The 27,803-nt window shown below is 41.7% G+C and overlaps 1 protein-coding gene across 5 annotated transcripts; it reads right to left on the minus strand.

Annotated features, from left to right (window-relative positions):
• Positions 1-914: 914 nt before the first annotated feature.
• On the minus strand, positions 915-27,538 carry Resf1 (retroelement silencing factor 1). 5 transcript variants are annotated; one of them, XM_055605635.1, is made up of 6 exons: positions 27,316-27,538; positions 26,586-26,645; positions 14,434-14,507; positions 6,725-11,102; positions 5,015-5,098; positions 915-1,749 (listed from the first exon to the last, which is right to left on the minus strand). In XM_055605635.1, exons 4-6 carry the CDS (start codon positions 11,043-11,045, stop codon positions 1,592-1,594), a joined length of 4,563 nt encoding a protein of 1,520 aa, XP_055461610.1. In that variant the 5' UTR covers positions 11,046-11,102; positions 14,434-14,507; positions 26,586-26,645; positions 27,316-27,538; the 3' UTR covers positions 915-1,591. The 5 variants fall into 5 exon arrangements, with proteins under 5 accessions (XP_055461610.1, XP_055461609.1, XP_055461606.1 ...); XM_055605634.1 differs by having other exon boundaries at positions 27,067-27,538; XM_055605631.1 differs by having other exon boundaries at positions 27,033-27,538.
• Between the last annotated feature and the right edge of the window lie 265 nt (positions 27,539-27,803).

Genomic DNA, 27,803 nt, shown 5'->3' on the forward strand with positions numbered 1-27,803 from the left:
AGGCAGATTCTGAGTTCAAGGCCAGCCTGGTCTACAAAGGACAGCTAGGGCTACACAGAGAAGAAACCCTGTCTCAAAAACAAAACAATCAGTTAAAATGGCATCAGATATAAGCCTATTAGTACCAGGATTGTGAATTCAAAGCCAGCATGTTACACAGTGACTCTGATGACCACTTATCCTTGCAGTCTTAAGTTTATACCAGAAGCCCTGTCTCTAAACAAACCATCCAGAGGAAAATAGTTGCTGTGCATGGTGGCACCAAGCACTTGAAAGGTAGGGCAAGCAGATGAGGAGCCATGGGCATCCCAGCTACACAATGGGAAAGTATAAAGCTGCTAAAAAGAACAAGGTCTATCTACACATACTGACATACATCCTAAAATTGTCCTTCAAATGCACTAATGGCATGACATAGGACAAATACACACACACACCAATATTTTTTCTCACAATGTGTACAAGTTTTGAAACAAGACCTCACTGTATAACCAAGGCTGGCATAAAAAGTTGTTAAGTAGGTGTTTCCTGCATGATTGGTGGCAATACGGAAGATGAATGTCCAAGAGACTTTCTGCGTAATTCTATTAAAATCTTGATTACCTTCCACTCAATGTATTCCTTAAGTAAAAGTTATGTATACAACACTAGCATTTAAAGAAAGAACAGGACTGGGGGTAGTTAAGTGGCAGAGCACTTAGCATGCATGAGCTCTAGAATTCCATTTTCACCACTCAAGAGGGAAGGGTTTTCTAAAAATAACCAGTGTTCTAAAAGTAAACATTCTGCATCCACTGTAGCACAGGCTGCTTTAGCCCCCCAGAGTGTGCCACCATGCCTCACTTATCAACATCCATCCATTAGGGAGGGTAAGAAACCAAAGAGAAATGGAACTCTGAAGACTGAAACTGTAGTTCTTTAAAAAATAAATGTTTATTTCAAGTAAAAAAAGTAATGTCAAGACATCTTCCAACAACTCCAGTTTAACAAAAGTATAAAACAAGACTTCTGAAAAACCTTTACAGAAAGGTACAAAATACATAGGAATATACTTTTGACATTCACAGTAGACATTTTCTGAAAAATAAATTTTGCTAATGTGCTTAGAAACAAAAATATATTTACAGCCCCAGTCAAACAACAAAGTCCTCAGCTAATGAAGTTACCCAAGGATAGCAGCATTTCAAAGTTTTTCATTGTTGTTTTTAGAAAGGGTCTCATGGAGCCTCAAATGGCCTCACTATGCTGCTACAGATGATCTTGAATTCTTGATCCTGTTTCCATTTGTCAACTGTTAGGGTAACAAGGACGCACGACTATGACAACAAAATTAAAACCAGTAACATGGTTCAACAATGTGGATCACACTGCACTTCCCAGAGAAATGCAATCTGCTTCTGTTGCCTGCTCAGCAGCAGCTATCCAACATTTTAGTCACACAGCATCAGTGAAAAATGTAACATAAGCTGTGACTGGACTCCTTGGCTGAGAAGTCCAAATGTAATAGTCCTGAGTTATCTCCAGCAAGGGAGCCTGAAAAGAAAAACTAGGGATTTCCTGGTGGTAAAAGCAAAACCACTACATCCTGTGACTATTTTACTGGACTGCTCCCGAGGCTTCTGCTTCTCTTCTCCAGGTACATTTTTTTGTAGGTCCGGAACATGACATTTGAGTCTTTTACTGGGTTTTGTAGCATTTCAAATTCATCTGCACTGAAACTTCTTTTAGAGAGTCTTGAATCAGCATGATCTAAGGAAAAAATAGGGGGGGGGGGGGAGGGACAATGTTCAATACAAAAAAATACACAATAAAAAACGAGACAGGAAATGTAAAGTATCTGCGGGGACAGAAAGCAGATAGCTGAAACTGCAGTAAGTGCCTATAATCTCAGCATTTTTAAGGTTGAGGAAGGAGGATCTTCAGCTCAAGGCCAGGCTGAGTTTCACAGCAAGAGCTTGGCTCAAAAACCAAGAAAGGAGCTGGAGAGATAGTTCAGTGCTGGCTGTCTCAGTCTCAGTTCTTGGGAGGCAGATGCAGGTGAATCTGAATTTGAGGAAAGCCTGGTCTACAAAGAGTTCCAGGCCAGCCAAAACAACATAGTGAGACCTTGTCTCAAAAGAGCAAGAGGTAAGCTTGGTTCCCACACCTACATCATGAGGGTGCACAATTGCCTGTTAAGCCCCAAGGGATCGGATGTCTCCTTCTGGATCTGAGAGCACTGGGCCATATGCACATAACCCCTTCCCAACAACATAAACACAGAATTAAAAATAAAAACAAGCCAGGAAGTGGTGCTGCACACCTTTAATCCCAGCACTCAGGAACCAGAGGCAGGCAGATTGGGTTCCAGGACAGAGAAAATCCTGTCTCTGAAGAATTTTCTCTAAATCCCTGTCTCTACAGAGAAATCCTGTCTCGAAAAGACCAAATACATGTGTGTGTGTGTGTGTGTGTGTGTGTGTGTATACAGCATAAACAAAATGGAGAAAATACACAGAGGTGGTGTGTCAGGGACATGACTGTAACCTAAGTGGAGATAGGATGATCAGAGTTCAAGGTCAGTATCAACTACACATCAAGTTCAAGGCCAGCCTGGGCTATATAAGATACCATGTTTGAAAAAAAAAAAAAAAAAACAGAAAAATGGCCATTTCCAAACAGTGAATCAAAGGGGGTAACTTCTAGTTAATCTTCTAGTTCTGGTTCTCCAGCCTCCAGGCATCTAGCTACAACTCTCTCACTTTAGGGGCCTCCTCTTCGCTACACTTTTGGATCCTACTTTAGCCATTCCGTCAACCGGCTGGCACGGGTGTCAAACCCAGAGCCTCCAGATGTGAAGCAAGCTATTTATCCCAGCCCATTTTTTTGTTCCTTCTTTGCATCCCCTCAAGTATAGAGCTTACGAGCAGGTGGAGTTCCATGAGTCTTGGTCTACAAAGCAAGTTCCAGGACAGTCAGGGCTACAGAGAAACTTTGTCTCAAAAAAACAAAACAAACAAAAGAACCATTCTGGAGCTAGAGAGTGATTTAGAATGTATACCATTCTTGTGGTGCACACAGATCTATTCCCAGCACCCATGTTGGTGGCTCAAAACTGTCTATAAATCCAACTCCACGGGATCTAACACCTTTGATGGCACTCATGTGCACAGACCCAGACACCCACTGTAAAGGCTAAGCAAACTCCACTTTGAATTAAGGTTCCATTTTGTAAAAGGTACTGATCCAAGAATGAGCCTCCACCCACCCAGTTGCAGTAAAAACCACAGGATGTACAAACACGTAACCGCCAAACTGGGCCAGATGTTTCCTATAGATAGGCAACTTCCCTCAGCAACTCTGCCAGATGGCACCCACCAACAGAGTAAAGGTCGCCTTGCTTGCTCAACCCTTATCCAATCCTGTAACACCATGGCCTGGATTCTCCACTTGCGGTTTTTCCCCTTTAAAAACTCCGCTCCCTTAGACTCCGAGCTGCTCTCCTAACAGGCTTTTTCAACAGGCCCAAGCTCCAGCTTGTAACGAAAAGATCCTCATGTGTTTTACAATGGACTCAACTCCTGTTGGTCTTTTGGCGTCTCATGAATGGGGCACAACACCCACCAATTAAAATAATGCACTAATTAAAAATATTTTAAATTTAAATATCTTTTAAAAATATTCTATCATTGCTCCTAATAAAACTGTTCCCTATTTCATGACTCTAAAACTATCTTTGCCTTTTAAACTAAGCAAAACTAAAACACAACTCCTCAGTTCTATCTTCAAATCTCAATGCAGAACCTAGGATATTCCTTCCACTTTAGTTAAACAAATAATGAGGATCCAGTTAACACAGCTCTTGTTTAGCATGTACTGGGTCCTGGATTCTAGTCTCAGCAGCACAAACTTTCAGCATGTGGAGGTGGAAGCAAGAGGATCAAGAGGATAAGAAGTTCACGGAGAGTACAAGGCTAGCCTACCACATAGTTACTGAGCCCAATCTCCAACAAATAAAAGCTACCAGGAGGGCAACCTTTGGGCAGAGTGCAGGGAATCTTATGAAAGAAGTGGGAAAGATCTTATGAAAGAAGTGGGAAAGATCTGGAGAGGACAGGAACTCCACAAGGAGAGCAACAGAACCAAAATATCTGAGCACAGGGGTCTTTCCTGAGACTGATATGCCAACCAAGGACCATGCATGGAGATAACCTAAGACCCCTGCACAGATGTAGCCCATGGCAGTTCAGTATCCAAGTGGGTTCCATTGTAATAGGAACAGGGACTGTCTCTGACATGAACTGATAGGTGAACCACAAGGGGGATACAAAGTGAATAAAGTGTAATTAATAAAGAATTAAAAAAATATATAAATGAATAAATTATAAAAACTAAATTTAAATCACTTTAAAAATGAAAATAAAAGACTATGTAGAAAAAAAAAGCTACCAGGATAACTAGCTCTCTGTCCTTTAAAATATTTATACCACTATCCTCAATGAACTCTGAATAAAGAGACTAGGAGTAAGACCCTATCTGGCAACGTAGTAAGCCAGATGAAAAATAGTAATGTCCTTGCCTACCTTGTTAAGGGAATTGAATGAATGAGGCTGCAAATCACCAAGTGGAAATTGGCAGACATTATAATCCAGCCTGTCACAGATCTTAGTGAAGAGTTTAATTTCAATACTCTCATTTACATATCACCTGATACAATGTTAAAATTGAGGTCAGCTCAGATCCAGAAAACTCAATACTTTATCTATGTCCCAACTCAGGGAAAAGATACAAAACTCCCTTTTCTAATTCAGTGTGATAGTATTATTTTCCTGTTAAAAGGAACTAGATCCTAATGTCCGTCCTACTCCATCCTGACAGAGAAAACAGACCACTATCTTACCTTCAGAAACAAACACCAAGGGACTGAAAAAAAAGAATATGAATTAAACCATGCATTGTGGTAATACTGTAATTATATCCATGTTATACACAAGCTGGCAACTTAAAAACAAAACAATAAGGAAACAATGTTTACCTGTTTCTTGACTTGATTCTGGCATCTTTGTCTTTGTAGGGATGCATTTTAACCAGTCTTCTTTTGTACTTTTTATTCCTGAAACTGTTGGGATATATAACCTTTACTCCTCTATTTTAACATAATGAAGAAATAAAACACCTAAGTCTATATAATACACATCATGGAGCACCTTACTTTTTCTTTTTTGGTTTTTAGAGACAGGATTTCTCTGTGTAGCTTTGACTGTCCTGGACTTGAGTGTTGGGATTACAGGTGTGTGCCACCATGCTCTGATCTATGTAGTATCTTATGATACAGTATATAGACCCTATGTATATAACCTTTTTTAAAGGGCTTGAAAAATTATTTTTCCTGTGTGATAAAACTGAATATTTTACAACAGAAAAATGAATTGTTCTTAATTTTCACACTAGGAAAACATTTTCTCACCTTGGCTGAATCACCAACCTTTCTCAGGGCATTTAGAAGTATAAGAGAGGAAGTTACACCTCTGCTCAATCAAATTTCCAGCTACACTCACTTTCTCAGATGCTAAAAACTTAATAAAAATGCCTACTGAAATCACCCTTTCATTTTATTTGTTTTGAGACAAGGTCTCATTATGTAATTCTAGCTGACCAAGTGCTCACTACGTAAGCCAAGTTGGGTGTCTGAATTTGACACCCACCTGCCTCTGCCTCCTAAGTGTTAGAATAAAATGCCTGGCCTTGAAATCAGCCATTTTAAACAAAATTATTTTTGTATTCTAAACCTAACACCTTACATAAAGAAACACTGTGCTATAGTTTTATTCATCCCAACAGGTAAACAAAAACAACAGCAACAAATCACAGATAAACTAAAATCTTATATTTTTCCAATCTGAGTTTCATTGCCCTCTGTAATAGCAATGGTACCCACAACTTCAAGACCTCAAGACCACAACTACTCATCCATTTTCCCCTCTAATTCTGCAATTCATGGAGGTACTACCTGTGTCTCATGATTGCTATTCTGGCTTTTTCACTGATTTTAGTTTTTCTAATGAGGTCTTATAGCCAAGGCTGGCCTTAAATTCCCTATATTCTTCTGCCTCCAGCATTCCACATGTAACACATGTAACACTCTGCCCAGTCACCATTTAGGCTTTCGTGACTAATTTGAGATTAATTTGTTTCAAGCAATTAGAGTGTCCGCAGGCCTTCTATTTTATAGGTAGACTACATTACCATTTTAACTTTGGCGATAACATCTTCGTCCTCAGTGTCAAAGGTGGTACCAAGCGACCCATTATTAACAAGTACATTAACTCCCAGTTTTGGAACAAAGTTCCACATACAGGCTACTTTGAAATTAATAAGGACAAAGGGAAAGTAAAACCAAGTCTCTGGCTGTGGCTAGGATTTATTGCTAAAGTGTTGGGTTTGACCACCCATACACAAAATCCAAAACTTCTTGAAATAAATGCACACCTGATACTTTTAAATTTTTTACCACAAGCAATCACTCACCCACTCCTAGGAATCATGCCTCTATAGTGCTTCACACATAAAACCTATGGCTGGACCCTGTGCCAACTTTTCTACTACTTGGGAGATGGAGACAATAGGATCAGAGTTAAAACTAAACTTGATATGGTGGTTTAATGGCAGCCTGAACTGTGTAAAATTGTCTCCCCAATATCACCCCTCCCCACAACCACCTCCCAACACAAAAATTCTACTGGACCTTGCAAAGGCACTTGCTCCTTCCCAGGCCCAGGCTTTAGCTCATCCTCCTTGTGGGCAGAGCTTGTATTCCGCAATAACACATCTGGACATAATTTAAACTCCAACATCCCAGGTTTGTCTATGTCTGCTGTTTTGGGTGGATAGGTCCTATTCTTTTCCTCTTCAGTGAGCTTCTTGGATGCACTGTCCAACTTGGTGAGACATATGCTCTCCCCTTCAGTGCATTTGAACGCAACTCGATTCAGGTACTGTTTCTTTTGTTCCTTTACCTGGAGAGCCACCTGGCTGGACTCACTACTTGGCAATCTTTCTAATTTGGTTGTATCAATATAGGTTTTGTCAGGCTGCTTCCCATCAAATTTTCCTTTACTATTACTTGACACACTGCGTGTACTAGATTCCTCAGAATGGTGGATCTTGACATTTTTACCATGGCTGGAAGAATTATGTTCTAGTTCTGAGGTCTCTGCACTGACACTCTGGCTCTCTAACTTTGCCCAGCTTGCTGGTGCGGAATGCTTACTGGACTTCATGTATTCCAAGTCACGTGGCACAGTTTCTACACAAACGTTCTTAGAAGCATTAGTCTCGACTACGTGTTTGTCTTTCTGCCGCTGTAAATACTCCTGCATGGTTATAACTCTGGTATTCTTAGAGGCGCTGCTCTTGGAGTCTGAGGACCCAGAACTTGGCACTGTTTTTTCTTTAACACTGGCTCTTTCATTTGGTTCTTCTATCAGAGTACTGCACAATTTGAGTGTGGACCCAGAATGTTTGTTCTGCTCTTGTTTCTCATATTTCTTCTTTTTTATTTCTACATCTGGAACAATCACAAGGTCTCTCTTTCTTTTTTCAAAGTATTTCAGTCTGGAGCCGCCTGCTTTAAATTTTAATTTTTTCTTTTCTGGTGATACTGATTGTACCAAAGAGTTCTTTCTCCTGCATACATCTTCATTTGGCAAAAGGCCTACACGTACTTTTACTGGGCCTGAGTCCTGGGATATATGCTTTTTCTGTAGGCTTTCCTGAGAAGCTTGTTTAGAAAATGATGGCATATTTTTATCAGAGTTGGATGTTAGCACATGAAATATTTTGGAGGTTGCTATTTTATTGCTTTTTGAAGGATTTGGTTTCTCACATTTAGACGAAACATTTTTTAGTTTCTGCTCCATTTTCAGTGAGCTGACATGCTTCACTTTTAAATTACCTCTTTTATCTTTTTTGTAGCATTTAATTGAAAAATCACAGGCTAATTCCCGTTCCAACCTTGGTGAACTGCTGCCTTCTGTTTTGGATGTTTTTATCTTTTTACCATGTATCTCAGAGGAATGGCCTTTCTCAGGTGTTTGGGTCAGAGGAGTATCTGGGTCATTAGAAATAGGATTGATTTCAAAAATAGTAATTCCACTATTGCAGGACTGTTCTCCTTGTGTGCAACTGTTGTTCTCCGAAGAACACTGGTCCTTCCCTTTCTCCTCTGTAGAACTGCAATGACACTGTGGCACACCTTCATAAACCATTGAGAGCCAACCCAAGGCACAGCAATGGATTCTGTCTTTCTCCAAGTCCAACATTCCAGAGTCATGATTTCCTTCTCTGGGGACCAGGGAGTCACATGGGCTCTTTACTTCTGCAATTTTATTCTCCGGTTCTTCCAATTTATTTAAGTCGCAGGGCTGATCCTCTTCAGGAAATAATTCTTTGATTTGTTCGGAGCTTAATACTGTAATTTTTATTTGGTCTGTGCTATCCCCAGACGCATTACCAGCTTTATTACCAGTCTGACTTTCTAAGATTTCATGTGTCTTTTGTTGGTCCACAGAAACTTCATGTCTGGTAACAGATTCAATGCCATAAGGGAACTCTTTTAAAAGTTCTGACAGCTGGTCATGTAGGTATGAGACAGACTCATTTTCATCATTAATCTCACTTATTGCAGAAAGACTCTGGGCTGACTTACTGCTGAATGTATCAGTTTCCCGAGGGTGAGGATCCTGCTGAACAGCAGCTGATGAACACACATCCTTAGTCGTACTTTCCTCTCCAGTGGGCTCCGTACTGCTTTCATCTAGAACTTCTCTCTTTGCTTCAACATATTCACAAGATGCTGGCTCTAGAGGCTGTAGCGGCTCTGGCTGCTCAGGTACTTCATGAGAAGGATCTGTAGACTGTAGAACATCTGAAGTTTTCTGAAAACTAAAGTCTTTACTTTCAGTGGTGTCGCCTACTTGTTCTTGTTGACTGTTAATTACCTGATTCGGTGAAGATTTCTGAGGCTCATTTTGTACATAGTTGAATATCTCTGCTATCTGGGAATTGTAAGATACATCACCTTCTGCAAGAGAACAGATACTTTCGATCTGTAACATGGGTCCACTCACAATGGTGCTGTCCCTAGGGTTAGGCAGAGCTTCAGTGCTTAGGGAAGAGTGTTTTCCTAGGATGCTATCAGCTGTGTCTGGATTACCCTGTGTTAGTTTGTGCTGCTTTTCCTTATCAGCAGGCAGAGAAATCTCAGCTGATGCGGTACTACCTGCTAGTGTTCCCATAACATCAAAAGGCAAAGCAGTTTCTGCCTGTTGGTTTTGTAAGCTACAAACACTGCCTTCCTTAACAACTGGATATACAGTTTCAGGTAAAACTTGAGCTGCTAACTCTTTTCCAGGTAAGGTATTGGTGCCTGAAAGAACTAAGGGTGACACCACAGCAATCTGAAGCTCTGTTCCTTTTCCAACAGCTGAAGACTCACAACTTGGTGTGAGAACTGTTTGTGAGGAGCTCATCATTTTCTGAGAATTTCCAACCAAACAAAAATTCTTAACATGAACTTCATTTGTGGGATTTGAACTGCCAACTGCTGCTGTACTAGCTCTTGATGTGTTATACTGTTTTTCTTCTAGAGGTTTTGGAACATTTTCTTCTGTGGTTTTTGAAGGTTGGTTTTTCCAAAGAGAAAGACATGTTGCTAGTAATTCCATGGAGCACTGATTGTCACTTTTAGCAGACTTTTCTTTTGCTGAGAATTCTGAAGGCTGAGTTGGTTCAGTGTAAGAAGTATTGGCTGTTTTACTACAACCAGCTGCCATCAAAAGACTTTTATTAATTTTAATTTTTCTTGCAAGTTCTGAAAACTTCTTTTTGATTTCTACAAGTGATTTAATATCCCTCACTAGCTTTTCTTTTGTGGCATTTGTGTCTATTACTTGATTTGTATTTGGATTATAGGAATACTTTCTTTTCTCTTCATTATTCTGAACAGGAGTCTGAATACTATCACCAGAAGATCTAACAGATTCATTATAAGACTGTTTGGTGTTTATTTTCAACTCACAGAATTTTCCAATGGTGCTGACGTTCTCACTAGAGTTCTGCCACTGCTGTTTAAAGCCTCTGTAGGCATCTTTCTTTTCGGATGAGTGCATTTCTGAACTCTGAGGCACTTCTATAGGCAAGTGTTTAGAAACAGGCTGAGAATTCTGCATGTGCGGGCTTCCATATCTACAGCTGAAGGGAAGGGCAGAGAGTCCCTTGCTGGTTTCTGTAGCATACTGATATGATGACACAGATGCTGATTCTAAGGCCTGTGTATAAGTTGGAAGCTGATTATTTTTGACTTGTAATGATGTAGTAGATGGCACAAAGCCTTGTTGTAAGTAAGGGTATTGCTTTGGAGGTGGCCTGCATTCTGGGAAAGGAAGTTCACTGGATGTGTACTGCGTCCAGTCAACCAGCTGATCTGGTATCGAATGATTAAGTCCCTGATTTTCTTGATAATTTCCTTGACGCGGTATAGGAACTTTTAGAGAATTTGAAGGAGCCATCTGTAGTTGCAAAGAATAGGTACCTGATGGGACAAGCTGACTCTGTGGTGCATGTATGAAAGGCACATTAGTCCCTCCACCAGGATTATGGGACATGGCTCCCTCTGTATGAGAAGGTAGAAGATTCCTCACTGATGACTTCAACCAGACATTCTGCACAGCTCCTGAAGACACTGTTTGCAAATTGTGGCTTGGCTGTTGAAGTCCTTTAACAGTTGTACATATGACTCTTTCTACTGAAGACTGTGGGGCCACAATTGTCCTATTATGCAGATTAGAAACAGGAATCTGAGGAGATATATAATTTCTGCCATTCAAAAGTGGCTGTGAAACTAAATTTGAATTACTGGAATACATGCATGCTTCTTGATTGATGGCAGGATAGCTAAAAGAACTTTGAGCAGTTGTGGAAGTCATTAAAAACTGCTGCAATAAAGACGGGCTTTTGGAATATGGTGGGGGGTTGGCACCGCTCTCTGGTTTTGCATTCCAATTCATAGTTGATATGACTTAGTAGTAGTGCTATAAAAATCTGTGGTCTTGAATGTCACAAATCTGTAACAAATACAAATAAAGATCTTTTATTAGAACTTTTTTCTCCACCCCATACTTTTTGTTAGTTTTTGAGTTTTTTCTGGCCTAGAACTTCTATAGATCAGATTGGCTTCAAACTTGTGGTAATCATTCTGCATAAACAGAAATTCGAAGAAAAATAGAAGCAAGCAGAAGAACCTCATATTAATAAACTGCACTCTTAATCTGGAAAGAGAATTAGTAATGGAAGCTGCCACAATAATCGAGGCAATTGTCACTATCAATGGAATGTGTGAGGATCAACTCTGAACAAAGCAGCTGTCACTTGTTACACTTGAGTGGCACTTTTCTGATCTTACTTATTTTGGGAGGTGTAGGTGATGGACTGCAGAGTTTCAAGTATGCTAAGCATTCACTCTACCACTAATATATGTATGTATACACACATACACACACACGTGTATCTATACATACACATACAGATATATGTATGTGTCTGTACATACATACATATATCCATAGCCTGTTTTTACTTATTTTTATGATTTATGTATTCTATGCAATCCATGCTAGTTGTAAATCAAAGCTTACGGAAAAAGTTCTTATTGTACATCCTCAACACATAATTCTTTTGGAATGCACAATATTATTTTTTCATAAAATCCATAAGCATAAACAAAAGTTCATAAAGCTTCCCATTCTGCCTTCAACTACTCAAGAAGCTCAATGAGATTGTGAAAATATCTGGACAACGTGAAGAGACCCTACCTGAAAAATGAAACAAAATCTAAAACATCTTGTAAGACAAATAGAATCTCCTACCAAACACAATCTATTGGTTTACTTTCATTATCATACACAAGCAGGTTATTATATTTCACTAAAAACTTTATCTACCTGCAAGGCATTCCACTTACGGCTGTATCACTCCTAATATACAAAATTTATTTTCAGCCAGAACTAGTTGTGTATGTTTATAATCCCAGCACTCAAAAAGCTGAAATAAGCAAGTTTAAGGCCTATCTAAGCCATACAGTAAATTCAAAGCCTACCTAGGCAACTAAATAAAGGCCTTGTCTCAAAATGAAAAGTTAAAACTGTGAGCGTCAAGATGGTCTGTCATTTTTCTCAAGAAGAAAGCCTGACTGAGGTATGACTACATGACTTCATTCTTGAAGTGAAGCCACAGTCATAGTCCTTCCTGTGTCTCTGCCTATCACTGACTGCCCTCCTTTCCAGGACCCTGCTAGCCTACCCCTTAAAACAAAAAAGAAAAAAATTTTGATCTTTGTCCCTAGCACAAAACATTACATCACTTGTGATGCCCTGAGCAACAGGAGCACCTTTTCCTTCTTATGCCCAATTTGACTTTATACTACTGAGATAACAGGAAGAACACAGCACACATTCAGCACCAATGGGATAGAACTTCCAACCACACCCACAGTTTCAGAAAGGGCAGGAGGAGCCAGAACAGCACTCCACAAACAGCAGCACTGAGATTTGATACACAGTAGTGCTAAAAGGGTAGTATGCTCTGACTTGAGGTGGAGACCCTGCCTACTCCTTAAAAAAGGCTTGCCATATACATCTCATTCTCCAGGTTTTGTTGAGTATAGCAAAAAAAAAAAAAAAAAGGGGGGGGGGGGCTGTCAACAATGAGCCCTTTAATTTGATGACACAGGATTGAATGGGAGGGCAGGAAACCCAGAAGGAATGCACAGACTAGAGAATAAGCTGGCAGGAAGAAAATTCCCTGTTGTCACAAGTGTTTTGTGAATGTGGGAATATAGCATTAAAACCATGTGGGTTATGGAGACACACTGGAGTTGCTGGCAAACCAAAGGACAGTGCAAGGAACAGACCGTGAGGACAAAACTTTGGGAAAAGATACACACTTTAATTTTGAACTTCCAGGCTGCAGAGATGAGAATGCTGGCTGAGCATTTCACTGTGTCATATATTGTATAGTACAACAATTGTATCAGTATTTAACAACTGCCTCAGTTCTGGACAGAGCTCCCCATATACCTACAGACTTGAGATAGGATCTCACTCACTCTTTAGTCTTTTCTAACCTTAAACTTGTTATCCTCTGTACTCAGTGTAGGAATTACAAAGCATGTTCAACCATGCCCAACTAAAAACACAGCTATACATCCTGGTAACCCCATGTTGGAAGTTGGAGGATGGAAACCACTGGATCTGGGACTCCTCTAGCCAGGTAGCCTATCTGGGCGTGGCTTCTGAAACCACACCCTTCCCAGTTAGCTCTCTCTGCCTCACATTTATGGGCCAAGATACAAGCTCTCAGCTACTGTTCCAGCACCAAGCCTGCCTGCCTACTGCCACGTTCCCTGCCAAGATGGTCAGACTCATCCTCTGAAACTATAAACCCTCTATAAACTGTTATTTCTTTAAACTGTCTTTGCCATGACAGTTTAAAGAAAAGTTCTAAGACAGCATAAATTGGCTTTTAAAGTCAAAATATTTTACATGTTCAGGGATATAGTATAATTTGATGCATGTTATCAATGCACAATGGCTAAAAGTTAAATGAAGCAGGAAGCCCTTCCACCTGTTTAAATATTAATTATTATTTTGGAGGGAGCTTTTGTTCTTGTTATTTTTAAATTTTCACAAAAAAATTCTAAAAGATTAACTATCAGATACTGTTATATTTAAAAATTACTCTACTATGTTATGCTCTTATCAGTAATAAGGTAGGCATAGTGGAGCTGCCTGAACTCATAGCGCCTGGAAGGACGGCTAAGGCAAGTGCATCAGGAATTCCAGGCCAATGTGGGCTACACCTCACTATCTGGACCCAGCACACTCCTGCTGTCTCTGCCCTAGGACAAATCCTGAATTCCTAGCAGTAGCATTCAGAGGCCCTTGCACATGCTCCCTTAACTCCTAGCCCAGAACATTAAGCTTTTCCTGCATTACCACATTTTTTGACTTCCTAGCCTCTTTCCTTAACAAGCTTTCATTTTACAAATATGAGGTTTGTACAGGCAACACACCAATGTGGTTAAAATGAAAGCCATTTCTAATTTGCAATTAAAACACCAAAAATTTTAAAAATACATACAATTTCCAATCAAAATCAAAATTACAAATGCCAATAATTCAAGGTAATATCACTTTTCAGGTATTCCAAAAATATGATTTATTCCATCTACAGTATCTCTGGCCTTCTATACCCTTAATCACAGGGAAAAAAAATAGTCTTTGTATAATCAATTTTATGGAATTTTATATTTGTACTACAACTCTAGTCTGTAATGAACAGTTACCCTTTCACAGTTTTATATGTACTAACAACTGTATGTGGCAAAATAGTGCACACCTGTAGTCCCAGCATAAGAGGCTGCAGAAAGAAGGTCAGAGCTTTGAGGCCAGTTTTGCCTATGCAGCAAGATCCTGTCAGGAAAAAGACAGATAAATAAAAGAACTTAAATGCTTTCGCTATATTCCCTTTTTAACATATTCACAAAGGTAAGGAGTTCCCCACCGACAGTAGCACTTGGTTAATGTGGCTGGAGGTCTCTGCATTAACCTAATCATAATTAGAGAACAAAATACAAGTGTATAGAAACTGCAAATTTAAAGGATTAAAAACAAGAGAAACTGTGTCATGTTCCTACTCCCTAAACACCACAGCATAGAACTGTCTGCAAAGCACTTACTTTGTATTAAGCATTTTAAATAACCTAGAAATGAGGTGAAGTTCACAGAAGGATATGCAGAATTTCACACAACTATAAGTGTAAGCATCCTCTGGTTTTGGTACCTCAAGGAGTTGTAGACCACAGCTGAGAATGGAGCTCAATGGTAGAACACAAAAGGCATAGTTCCACAATAATCCAGGAGTGAGGACTAAACAGTCAAAACAAGGGCTACTGAAAAGTCAACTTAGGATTGAGCCGTTCTTATACCTGGGATGAAGTGGAGGCTTTAAGTCCCGTCAGCTGGAACTAGGGAGGCGGAAGAACAACCTGTGGCTGTTTCTCCAAGTCTTATTCTTGTGGTTCTAATAAGCTCAGGGACCCCATAATCCCCACAATGCATGAAGAACATGACCTACACTGGGCTGACCAACAGTAAGAGTAAATCACTATCACAACTCTTACCTCAAAAAGAATCCAACTACAATACAAATTCTATTCAGAAGTATGGACCACTTAACCACATAACGTCATAGACAATACCTCAGTTAACAACATTTCAGACTACATAGATCCCAGGCTGTGTGGTTTTACTCAACGTTGTACCTATCTATTACGGCTGTAATACTATCCTACCACTGGAATTAAACTTTACAGAGAACACATACAGAAATAAGACATCATTCTTAGAATTTTGCCCAATGTCTTCTTTTGGCATCCATCCCAAGGACAATGACCCACTAGAGAGGCAGAGATCTTTTAGAAAGACATTTATTGTTTATTTGTGTTTGTGTCTATGCAATGGATGTGCAGGTAGCCTCAGGCCAGAGGAAGGTATGAAAATTGCCTGCAATTTGAATTGCAGGAGCTTGCAAAGCTGCCCAATATGGACGCTAGGAACCAAACTCAGGCCCTCTAGAAGTACAGCAACTGCTCTTAACTAGTGGACTATCTCTCCAGCCCTAAAGAACTTTTTTTCTTTTGAGAGAAGGTCTCATTCTATAGTTGAGGCTAGCCTCAACTCAAAGAAATCCTCCTATCCAAGAACTGGAATCCTCCCTAGGATGCTGGGGTCAAAGACATGCACCACCATGCCAAATAAGCTGGTGGCCTTAAATATCTTTTAAGTCTTAACAGTTACGTCCAAATATACAGTAAGTTGCGGTATAGAGGGGAAATACAAGCCTTCAGAAACAACATTCCTGCCAGACCTGTAGCCCCAGCACCTGGTAAAATAGAGGCAAGAGAGCCAAAGCTAGAGACCACCCTGAATTACCCTTTCTCAAAAATGCAAGACAAGACAGACACAGTCAACTGACGGATGGAATACAAAACTGAGTTAGACATACAAAATTTTAGGTTATCAATCCTTATAATGAAAAAGCCGTCTGTGCCTCTTAGGGTAGATAGAACTCCTTGTGCAGAACTGAATAATTGCTGCTAGTAGGTCCAAATGGTTTCAAAGAGACATCTAATGGGATTGTTTTCCCTGTCATTTATAGGTCACTCCAGCCCACACTCCAGGGTCTCCAGGTAATTCGGATTCTGTTCAGTTAGCTGGTTACAAGAATGTCAGCACAGGCTTTCTGGAGCCTAGGAAGGAAAGGGACTGTAAGTATCTCAATGGTCCCACTAGCCAGAGTCTACCTTCTTGTCAGCACAGTAAACAGGGTAAGACAAACCCAGCCACACTGGGTGACACTGTAATCCAGAAGTCATACAGGGTACTTTCTTGGCACCAGAGACCATGGGAAACCATGACTAATAAAGCAAAGATAAGATTTTTTTTTTCCTTCACCTTACACCCATCAGAATGGCCAAGATGAAAAACTCGAGTGATAACACATGCTGGAGAGGCTGTGGAGAAAGGGGAACCCTCCTCCACTGCTGATGGCAATGTAAACTTGTACAACACTCTGGAAATCAATCTGGCGCTTTCTCAGACAACTAGGAATAGCACTTCCTCAAGATCCAGCCATACCACTCCTAGGCATATGTCCAAAAGAGGCTCAAGTACACAATAAGGACATTTGCTCAACCATGTTTGCAGCAGCTTTATTTGTAATAGCCAGAAGCTGGAAACAGCCCAGATGCCCCTCAATTGAGGAATGGATGCAGAAATTGTGGTACATCTACACAATGGAGTATTACTCAGCAATGAAAAATAAGGAAATCATGAAATTTGCAGGTAAATGGTGGGACCTGGAAAGGATCATCCTGAGTGAGCTGTCCCAGAAGCAGGACACACACGGTATATACTCACTCATATAGACATGTAATATAGGATACACCTACTAAAATCTGTACATCTAAAGAAACTAATCAAGAGAGAGGACCCTGACTAAATGCTCAATCCCCATCCCAAAAGGGAAAGAGGAAGGACATCAGAAGAAGAAAACAGGAAACAACCTAGGAACCTGCCACAGAGGGCCTCTGAAAGGCTCTGCCCTGCAGACTATCAAAGCAGATGCTGAGACTTATGGCCAACTGTTGGGCAGTGTGCATGGAATCTTATGTAAGAAGTGGGAAATAGTAAGATCTGGAGAGGACAGGAACTCCACAGGAGAGCAACAGAACCACAAATTTGAATACAGGGGTCTTCCCAGAGACTCATACTCCAACCACGTACCATGCATGGAGATAACCTAGAACCCCTGCACAGATGTAGCACATGACAGTTCAGTGTCCAAGTGGGTTACATAGTAATGGGAAGAGGGACTGCCTCTGGCATAAACTGATTGGCCTGCTCTTTGATCACCTCCCCCTGAGGGGGGAGCAGCCTTACCAAGCCACAAAAGATGACAATGCAGCCACTCCTGATGAGATCTGGTAGACTAAGATCAGAAGGAAGGAGAGGAGGACCTCCCCTACCAGTGGACTTGGGGAGGGGCATGCATGAAGAAGAGGGAGGGAGGGATCGGGTGGGGAGGAGGGAGGGGCTTATGGGGGGATAGAAAGTGAATAAAGTGTAATTAATAAAAAAAAATAAAAAAGATTTCTTTTTCTTTCTTTTTATTTATTTATTTCCTAGGTATACAGTGTTCTGCCTGCACATACACCTGAATGCCAGAAAGGTACACCAGATCTCATTATTGATGGTTGTGAGCCACCATATGGTTGCTGGAAATTGAACTTAGGACCTCTGAAAGAACAAGCAGTACTCTTAACCTCTGAGCCATCTCTCTAGGCCCAAAGTTGATATTTCTATTCATTACTAGGTTACCAAGTGCTTAGTAATCAACAAGAACTTGGAGTAGCTAATGAATGATAGGAATAGCCCGCAGAATGTTCCTACCAGCCAAGCACAATGATACTGAGTTCAATCCATAGGACTAATATGTTAAGACAAAAAAAAAGAAACCTCCAGCAAGTTGTGATCTGACCTGTGGATGCTCAATTTTGGTATTCAGATGTGCATCTCGCTTTTACATACACAATAGAAATACAGGTATTTAAAAAAACGTTTTAAGGGGCTCAAGAGATGGCTCAGGGGTTAAGAGGGTTCTTCCAGAGGATCCAGGTTCAATTCTCAGCACCCACATGGCAGTTCACAACTGTCTGTAACAGTTCCAGGGATCTGACTCCCTCACAGTGACACGTGAGGCAAAACACCAATGCACATAAAATAAAAAAACTTTTAAAAAATGTCTTAAGATTATTTGAAGGGCTGAAGAGATGGCTCAGAGGTTAAGAGCACTACTGTTCTTCCAAACATCCTGAGTTCAATTCCCAGCAAACACATTGTGGCTCACAACCATTTATAAGATCTGGTGCCCTCTTCTGGTGTGCAGGTGTACATGCAGGCAGAATAATGTATCTATAAATAAACCTTAAAAAAATTATTTGGAGGACTAAGGTAGGCATGGTGATAATACCCATTTGTAGAATGAGGCAGGAGATTTTCACAAGTTTGAGACTATAGTAATAGGCTATATAGTAATTTTCAGGCCAGTTGAGAAAGTGATAGAGGAGAGGAAGGAGAGAGGCTGGGATTGGAGGGAAGGGAAAGATATGAAGAACTGAAAACCTAAGTCACCCCACAACTAGGTAATGAGGATCAGATGGGTAAACACCCACATCTGAATATAAAGATACACAGTGTGAGGACATCCATTACTCTACATAAACTACCCAAACAGAGCTTCTCAGCAAGACAAATTCTATGATTATCTCAGGCATTGTTTTGTGGCAAAAGACACCCTGACCACAGCAAATCTTATAAAGGGAAGCATTTAACTGGGGCTTGATTACAGTTTCAGAGGGTTAGTCCATTGTCATCACGGCAGGGAGCATGTTGGGAAGGATGGCCCTAGAACAGAAGCTGAGAGCTACACATCCCGATCTGAAAGCAGAGAGGTAGAGATGAGGAGGAAAGGAGCGCCAGAGACAGGACCTGGCCTGGGCTTTCGAAACCTCAAAGCCATTGGCAAGGTCCTCCAAGGGCCTATCTTCCTAATCCTTCTCAGAGAGTGCCACTCCCTGGTGATATTCAAATGTATGAGCCTGTGGGAGCCACTCTTATTCAAACCATAAGGACAGAGTTGTCCATCTTCTCACCGTACTAGTGTTCTGAATAGTCACATTTTGCCAAAATGCCTAGTCTCTTAATTTAAGTAGCCTGTTCTGGGGTAGAGAAACAATTAAAAAAAAAAAAAAAAGTTATTCAAGGGCATCCTTCTCACAGCTAGTACCCAATGGGAGTTCCTGGAATCTTTCCATCAACCAATTCTGTTCACATAAGGGAACCATGCAAGTTTGCCAACTCATTCCAAATTTTAAGCCAGCCTAATCACAGTCCACTGTTACAAGTTGTGTGCCAGAAGCCCTGATGAAAAGCCAAAGGGAACTAGTTCTGTGTGCTTGCCCAGTGGCAGACTTGACAAAAGTCTGGTCCAGAATAGGGCCAGTGGGCCTCAAAGGAGTTCCCGTTTCAGTTCCTGGAACATGACTTCTCCCACTGAATAAGACTAGCTATCAGTCTCAAGGATGCCGAGTGCTCAGTCTGTAATGCACTTAGATATCCTAAGTCTTTGTGCAACACTGCTCAATTAGCTCTTGGATGACTTCATTCCACTGTATGATAGCTTTCTGCTGACTTTGTCCCATTTTCCCCATGTAAACCATATAGAAGATGTTGCTCTTCTTAATAAACTTGCTGGGCATAAACCTCCGAACTCAGTCTTCCTGTCTTTTTTACTTCTCATCCCCACATACTCCCTCTCAGGAACCTGTCACTGAAAACGACTTGCTGATCCAGGTCAGACATGCAGAGTTTAAATACACACACTTGTCCTGATTTATAGTAAATTTCAATCATGATGCTTATCCCAAGCTGGTCTAGAACTCATTACACGCCTCAGTCTAAGATCCTGGTATTATTGGCCCATGTCAACATGGTCAACTAAAACAAAAAACAAAAAACAAAAAAAAAAACAGGGTGTGTGTGTGTGTTTTGAGACAAGGTCTTATTATGTGTAGCTCTGGTTAGCCTGGAACTTACATTAAAGATCAGGCTAACCTCAAACTCAGAGCTCAACCTAACTCTGCCTCCCAAGTATTGGGATTAAAGGTGTGCACCATCATATGGTGGGCCAACATATCACATTCAAACATAACAATTAGCCAAAAAACTACCCACAAAGAAATGTTTGGGCTCAGATGGCTTTAGCAGTCACATTAAACCCTTAAAAGTTAAAGTAAACGCTAAAAAAGGATGTCCTAAAACACAGGGAAAAACCACCCAACTAAATTCTTTGAAGCCAGTACTATCATGTACAAAATGAAGACTGTCTCTCACAAATACAGATATAAAACCTCCTCAAGAGAAGTAAGTATCAATGCAGCCAGGCACAGTAATCCCAGCACAAAGGGAGGCAGAGGCAGGCAGATCTTTTTAACTGTGAGGCCAGCCTGGTCTACAAAGTCAACTGGAGTTTATATAGCCAAGGCTACACAGAGAAAACAAACAAACAAACAAACAACATGGTGGCTCAAACTTAGAAGGTAGAGGCAGGAGGATCACCCTTTACTTTATAGTGAGTTTAAGGCCAGCCCTGAATACATGACACCTTGTCTCAAAAATAAGCAAGTAAACTACTTTGGCTAGGTTACAAACACAAGATTAATCATGAAACTAAACAGGTATGGTAGCATATGCCTGTATTCCTACCACTCTAAAGAGAGAATCTGAAAGCTCTCTTTTGAGGATAGTCTGTACTATATAGTAAGACATTATGTCAAGGAAAGAATGAAAGAAAAAGGAAAAAAGTAAATGCATTTCATCAAGTCAGAAACTAGAAAGTTATTCCATTTACAGCAACATCTGTTAACACTGCAGAGACCACCACTCACATATGCAACTGGCAAGTTCTTTTTATTTAGCAAAAACAAGAAGCCTACCTGCATGGTTCAGCTACTTATTAAAAAAAAAAAAAAAAAAAAAAAAAAAAACAGCAACCCCAGAAAAAGGCGCCCAGCTCTATAGGAAACTAGGGAGATGCTAGCAAGGGTTAGGTAATTCAAAACCTCACAGGTCGGTGCCGGATGGGTCAATTCCCTGATTGGCTTGCCTCCAGGTGGTCAGTAGACTGTATTCCTGTGCCATAAATGTTTAACTATAGAATGAAATAAGGCTGCCCGGCACAGATGCCCCACCCCGAGACAAGATACTTTCCCATTCTTGTGGTTCTCTCCAGGCTGTTCCTTGGGTAGGGGGATTTATGGCTTGTTTCTGGAACTTATGGTCTGTTTCTAGAACTGGTGATCTATGGCCTAGTCCCTGGGACTGATGACTTATGGCCTGGTCCTAAAATGGAGACAAATTGGAGTTTAGGTCATCGTCTCACATCAAAGACAATGTTAAAGAGCCAGAAATGGTGGCACACACTTTCAATCCTAGCACCCAGGAAGCAGAGACCAGCCTGATCTTCATAGTGAGTTCCAGGACAGCCAGACACTCTTATCTCAAAAACAAACAAAGAAAAACCACCAACAAACAAGTATCACAGAAGGCAACTCATAACTACCTTTAATTCAACTCCGAGGGACCTGACCCCTCTTCCAGACTCCAAGGGCACCTATACCCACACGCACACACTCTTCCTCATACTTTAAGCCTTACTGAATTACTAAAAATTGAAACAACCAATCACATTGACCTAAGTGTTTGAGCAGACTGCCTGTGCCAATCTAAATAACTAGCAAGGCCAATCAGAATTGCTGAAAATTTTAACTTATTGTTCTTCTTTTAAAAAAATCATTTCCTTTGAAGCAACGTGTTTGATTTCTAATTTAACCTGATTCTCCCAATTTATATATTTTATTTTATATGAAAATAAAAACTTTCCCTCTTCTGTGATTTCTTGGTCTAAAACTGGCTAAGAACACAAGGCAGAAAATAGCACAGCTCAAAGACAGTTTTCACATCTTTAGATTTGTTTGTTGGGTAGTTCTAACCTCCCCTGAGATGTGTTCCTCACTAGGCCAGCTCTAACTACACCCTTCATTTACAAGTTCACTTAGCACACTGTTAGCACTCACTGTTTCTCCCTACACATTAGCATAAGCATGGCCATTTTAAAAGATTTATTAGTGTTCTGCCTGCATTTATGCCTGAACACCAGAAGAGGGCACCGTATTTCACTATAAATAGTTGTGAGTCACCATGTGGTTGCTGGGAATTGAACTGAGGACCTTTCGAAGGACAGCCAGTGCGAGCCATCTCTTGCCCCCCTTAAAGATTTACTTATACATAGAGCACTCTATTTGCACATATGCCTGAATGACAGAAGAGAGCATCAGATCCCATTATAGAAGGTTGTGAGCCTAAGAGATGAAGACTAACACCATTTTGTTTTTCAAACACCATTTTGAGCCACCCTGTCCTTTAGGTGACCCAATTTCCCCCACCTCAGTTCCAGGAACTTGGCAAGTGAAAAATCACAGGAGGAACTTGGCAAGAATAATTAGGCCCTGCACCTGGGGCCAACCAATGACATAAAAGTACACCCACTCACCCAGGTCAAACTGTTTTTCTGCTGCATCAGGGTTGATTAACGACCTGAGCTCAAGCTTGAATAAAGACCCTCATGTTTGCATTAGACTTATGTTCCTGGTGGTCTCTTGGGGCTCTCTCGATCTGGGACAAGACACCATGTGGTTGCTGGGAACTGAACTCGGGACCTCTGGAAGAGCAGACAGTGCTTAACCACTGAGCCATCTCTCCAGCCCAAATGTGGCCATTTTTGTTTCAGGACCAGCAGGAATAGCTGTCAACAGAAAAATCTCTAAGGTTGTGCTGACCACAAACTGTTTATATTGAGGGATTTGTTATTCTCACACTCTGTAGCCTTGTTGTGCCTAGAAATTCCTCAACTATAAACACAGGTGGCCCTAACCAAAGGCCCCACTTGGGACCAACCAAATTAAAGATCAGCTAGAACTGCTTTGTCTAGTTAGCAAAAGTAACCTGAGGTACAGCCGACCACCCTGTAACACTTTCCACCCCCATGTATGAGCCAATTATAGTTTTTGCCTTTAATAAACTGACTCAGTAAAGCATTCAGGGTTGCACTCAGTCTTAGGGTGTGTGTTCAATAAACCATTCATATCTGAGATCAAGTGTCTGAGTGGACTGTTAGGCTATTCCTGGACCGAAACAATACTAAGAATTTTAATCACTGCATACTTACCTCAGAAAAAAAAAAAAAAATCACCATGTATGGATATAACCTAGAACCTCTGCTTAGATGTAGCCCATGGTAGCTCAGTATCCAAATGTGTTCCCTAGTAAGGGGAACAGGGACAATTTCTGACATGAACTCAATGTTGGGCTCTTTGACCCCAGGGAGGACCAGCCTTGCTAGGCCACAGAGGAGGACTTTGCAGCCAGTCCTGAAGATACCTGATAAACCAGGGTCTGATGAAAGGGGAGGAGGTCCTCCCCTATCAGTGGACTTGGAAAGGTGCTGGGAGGAAATGAGGGAGGGAGGGTGGGATTGGGAGGGAATGAGGGTGCAGGATACAGCTGGGATACAAAGTTAATAAACTGTAACTAATATTAAAAAAAACTTTTAAAAAATAACTCAAGGTCTCAAGGTTGTTTTTAGTTTATTATCTACTTTGCATTTCTATAGTCAGGGCTGGTACAAGTTCTTGCCTTACCTCAAAATGAATGCTTCCTACATTTTAAATGACTTAGTTTCCAAAGAAGTAAACAGCTAAATTCCTAAAATTAAAGCACTGATAACGAACAAGATTTTCAGAAACTAAGCAGGCATATTGCCCCACACCAATAATCCCAGCACTAGGGAGGCAGAGGCAGGTGGATCTCCAAGTTCAAGACCAGCCTGATCTACAAAGCCCAGGAAAGCCAAGGCTACACTGAGAAATCCTGTCTCAAAAAAAATAAATAAATTTTTTTTTCTAAGAAACTAATTAAACAGGGAAAAAATTAAGACCAAGCTTCCTGTATCCAAGGAATTCACTGGGTGGTTTTGACTTCAAACAAGCCCTAGTGAGCAGGTCCAAATCTAATCCCAGCATTCAGGGGGAAGACCAGAATTAAAGGATCAGGAATGAAGGTTATCCCCAGCTGGATGGAAAGTTGAAGGCTAGGCTGTAAGACATGGATTTAAAATAAGTCCATTAATTTACTTTGAATTTAAGTTAGCAAATTAGACTGCCTATGAGACAGTGTAGCTTTATAACGTGTAAGGCCATAAAAAATATACTTCCTCTATCTTAAACTGGACTAAGCAAGTACTATGTGCCAGAAGCTATTTTAAGAGTCTTCTAAGTGGTTGGCTGGCTGGTTGTTTGTTTTTTAGACAGGGTCTCAAAATACAGACTGGGCTGGCCTGGAAGTAAGAGTTCTGCCTTTGTGTCCTACACTGGGATTAAGGGTGTGCACTATCACACACAGCCTAGTTACAAAGCTTGTAACCTACCACAATTCCACACTGTAGGTACATATGAGCAGGCTCAAACAGAAAAGTAAAATTCTGAGATTTTACAGTGAGGGGTGGAGCCAAGGGGAGGCAAGACCTGACCTGTAACATAACTGCAGGACCCACAGGCCCATCAGCAGAAGAGGCTTTCTAACAAGCTTTGTAGTCATGAACTGGGACCCCAGAGATCACTGTTCACTCCGCAGATATGACTCAACAGTCGTGGTCCTAAAAGAAGACCTGTGTTGCGGTCCTAGCACCAACATGGTAGATGCACCTGCCTTCGATTCCAGAGCGGGGAATCCACACCTTCTTCTGGGCTCCACACATCAAGCACACACAGATCACACTTACATATGTTCATAAAATAAAGAAAATCTTCAAAAAACATTTAAAAATAAGAAATGTTGTGCCTACATCGCCGAGACCCCAAGAGATCACCAGGAGTCAAGTCTGTTGCAAAACACACAGGGTTTATTTGGGCACCGACGTCTACGAGAACAGGGTTTTAAAGGGCTCCAAGCTTTGGGTAGAGGGTCTACTTTAGGCACCAAAACCATCCATTTGGAGAGTACTTGATCATGAGCAATGCCTGGAATGTGCTGATTAGTTGTTGCTAGGGAAGAGCAATTAGCACACTCTTAAGTTCGGGAAGGAATATGGTCCAGCCCGATTACTCCCTGTAGCGGGATGGACACGTCGTAATTAACCCGGTCCTTTGTCTAAACTTTTATCCAGAACTTTAGTCATGCTGCCCTAAGACTCCAAGTTTTAACTCTAACCCTCTCAGAAACAGTCCCTGGTACTCCATGCCCACCAACAGCCTCTGGTAACTTTAATTCACCACCTAACATTGAAAGACCCCCGCCTCACCCTAAGTTAAACATAGCTAACGCCATTTTGTGAGACACCACTGTATTGAGAAACTCTGTAGGCTAGGTGGGGAACTGGAAAATTACTGAGAAACCCAGCTGTGTCGCCCACTTGGGATATCTGCGGTCAGGCTGCCCCAGTTGAGCCAAAAACAACTTGTGTTAATCACCCTCATGGATATCTGTGGGACTGTTCCAGCTGAGATAGGAATCCTAAGGAAAACAACATGTGGCGGCCCAAGTTAAGGGGTCATCATGACCGTTTCGACCACCCAGTTCCTGGTATCCTGGTGTCCCTGCCAAACTCTGACTCAAATTGTGGTCTCATTTAAATGCACCAATCAGCTCCCTGTAACCATGCTTCTTGCTTCTGTACCCGCGCTTCTGCTCTAAAACCCTATAAAAAAAACCCAGCTTTCCACCCAGAGGGCGCGCAAGTCCTCCGAGAGACTTTGTCGCCCCGGGTACCCATGTACTGAATAAAGCCTCTAGCTGTTTGCAGCCGAACAACTGGTCTCGCTGATCCTTGGGAGGGGGGGTCTCCCTGACGGAAGATACCCCTCGGGGGTCTTTCAACATAACCTCTCAGGGCAACAATCTGGCCCAGACTTCCATCTCCAACACTGCCAAAATCCTCTACCCCGATTTCATTAAAGCAAAAATAAATAAATAAATAAACTGTTAAGTTCCATAACAGCAACCTTCTTTCTTACTCTTTGTCATCAAATCCACTGTGTCCCATCTGTTGTTTGGGGAGTTTTTGAGTCTTTCATTATATAGTCATGGCGAAACTGGATTTTGCTATGTCGCCCAGGCTAGCCTTGAACTCAAGAGATTTGCCTGCCTTGCTTGGCCTTCCACATGCTGAAATTAAAAGTGTGCAAACCATGCTAGGCCAAGTTCTGTAGGTTTTAACCAGTGTTAATTAGATGATATTCCTTTTTCCAAAACAAATCACTCCACAGTATAATGTGAAATCATCCAGTAGAATCACTTTATAAAGGGCAGACTTACCTGTAAATACAATTTTACCTTTTAGTCTCTTCCACAAGGAGTATGTTCACACCTTTGATCCTAAGAAAAGCAAGAAACATTTTTTAAGATTAAAGGCCAAATCTATTTTCCTTAAAGTGGTACTAAGTTTAATGAATTAGTATTAGGTGTGCTAAAAACAAAACTACTGAACCAGGCTAGTCTCAAAATATTTTCTGCAAGTAGAATTCAAGTGCACTCCTCCAAGTCCACTACTGCCCTGTAATTCCAAAGCAAAAGTACTTCTTTTGCAAATTTATTGGACTGGGGTGGGGGGTGGGGGGCCGTAACTGAGACCTTAGCATACGTGCATTTAACAAGAAACAAACTTAGGCTTTTTACACGTAACATATTTAGCAGACAACTTAAACTCCCAAGAAAGTTCTGTAGTTGGCCTACTGAAATGCACACCAAGCTCACACATTTCACCTGTTTTCATCTTTCTAGGAAGGACTCAAAGTACCACAAATGCAAACTGCTTCCGAGATGCTGCGGGCCGCGGCGCTCACCCAGGCCCGGGCGCTTGAGGGCGGAGCGCCAGGCAACACTGGGTCGCAGGGGCGGCGCGCGGAAGCCGAGCCAGAAAGAAACCGAAAAGCGAAACAAAGCTCGGCTTCCCCTTCCTAAACAGGAAGGGGCGCGAAGCTGCAACCCGCCTGCAACCCCCGGCCAGCAACCGCAGCCGCCGCCGCCCCGCGCGCCGCGACCCTACCGAGGTGTGAGGACGCGGGCGGCGCCCCTCGCCGGGACGGAGGAGCAGGAGCCCCGCACCCCGGGCGCGGGACAAAGGGCCCCCGCCGCACACCGTCGCCGCGGCGGGGCTCACTCGCGGGCAGCGCGGACCGAGGCCTCCGCCGAGCGCACCGCGCCGAGCTCCGCTGGCCGCCTCGGTCGGGGCGGATCCGGCGGGCTCCGCGCTCCGCCCCCGGCGCCTGCGCCGCGCCCGGGTCCTAGTGCCCGGCAGATGCCCTTGCGGTCTGACTGGAGAGGAAGCCGCTCCCTGCACGTGGAATTTGCCGGAGACTCACCTGCAGGGCTCCTGGAGTAAATACCGGATTCTTTCGGTTGGGATGGGGCTGAAACTGCATTTCAGAGAAGTTGCAATTTCTGTGAAGATAAGCTGATGATGATCTCATAAATCACTGATCCGCCAGATGTAACCATCTGGAATAACTATGTTGGTAACCATAATGACAACAT

This window comes from Psammomys obesus, unplaced genomic scaffold, assembly GCF_907164565.1.
Source record: "Psammomys obesus unplaced genomic scaffold, mPsaObe1.curated_primary_1811, whole genome shotgun sequence".
Lineage (NCBI taxonomy): Eukaryota > Metazoa > Chordata > Mammalia > Rodentia > Muridae > Psammomys > Psammomys obesus.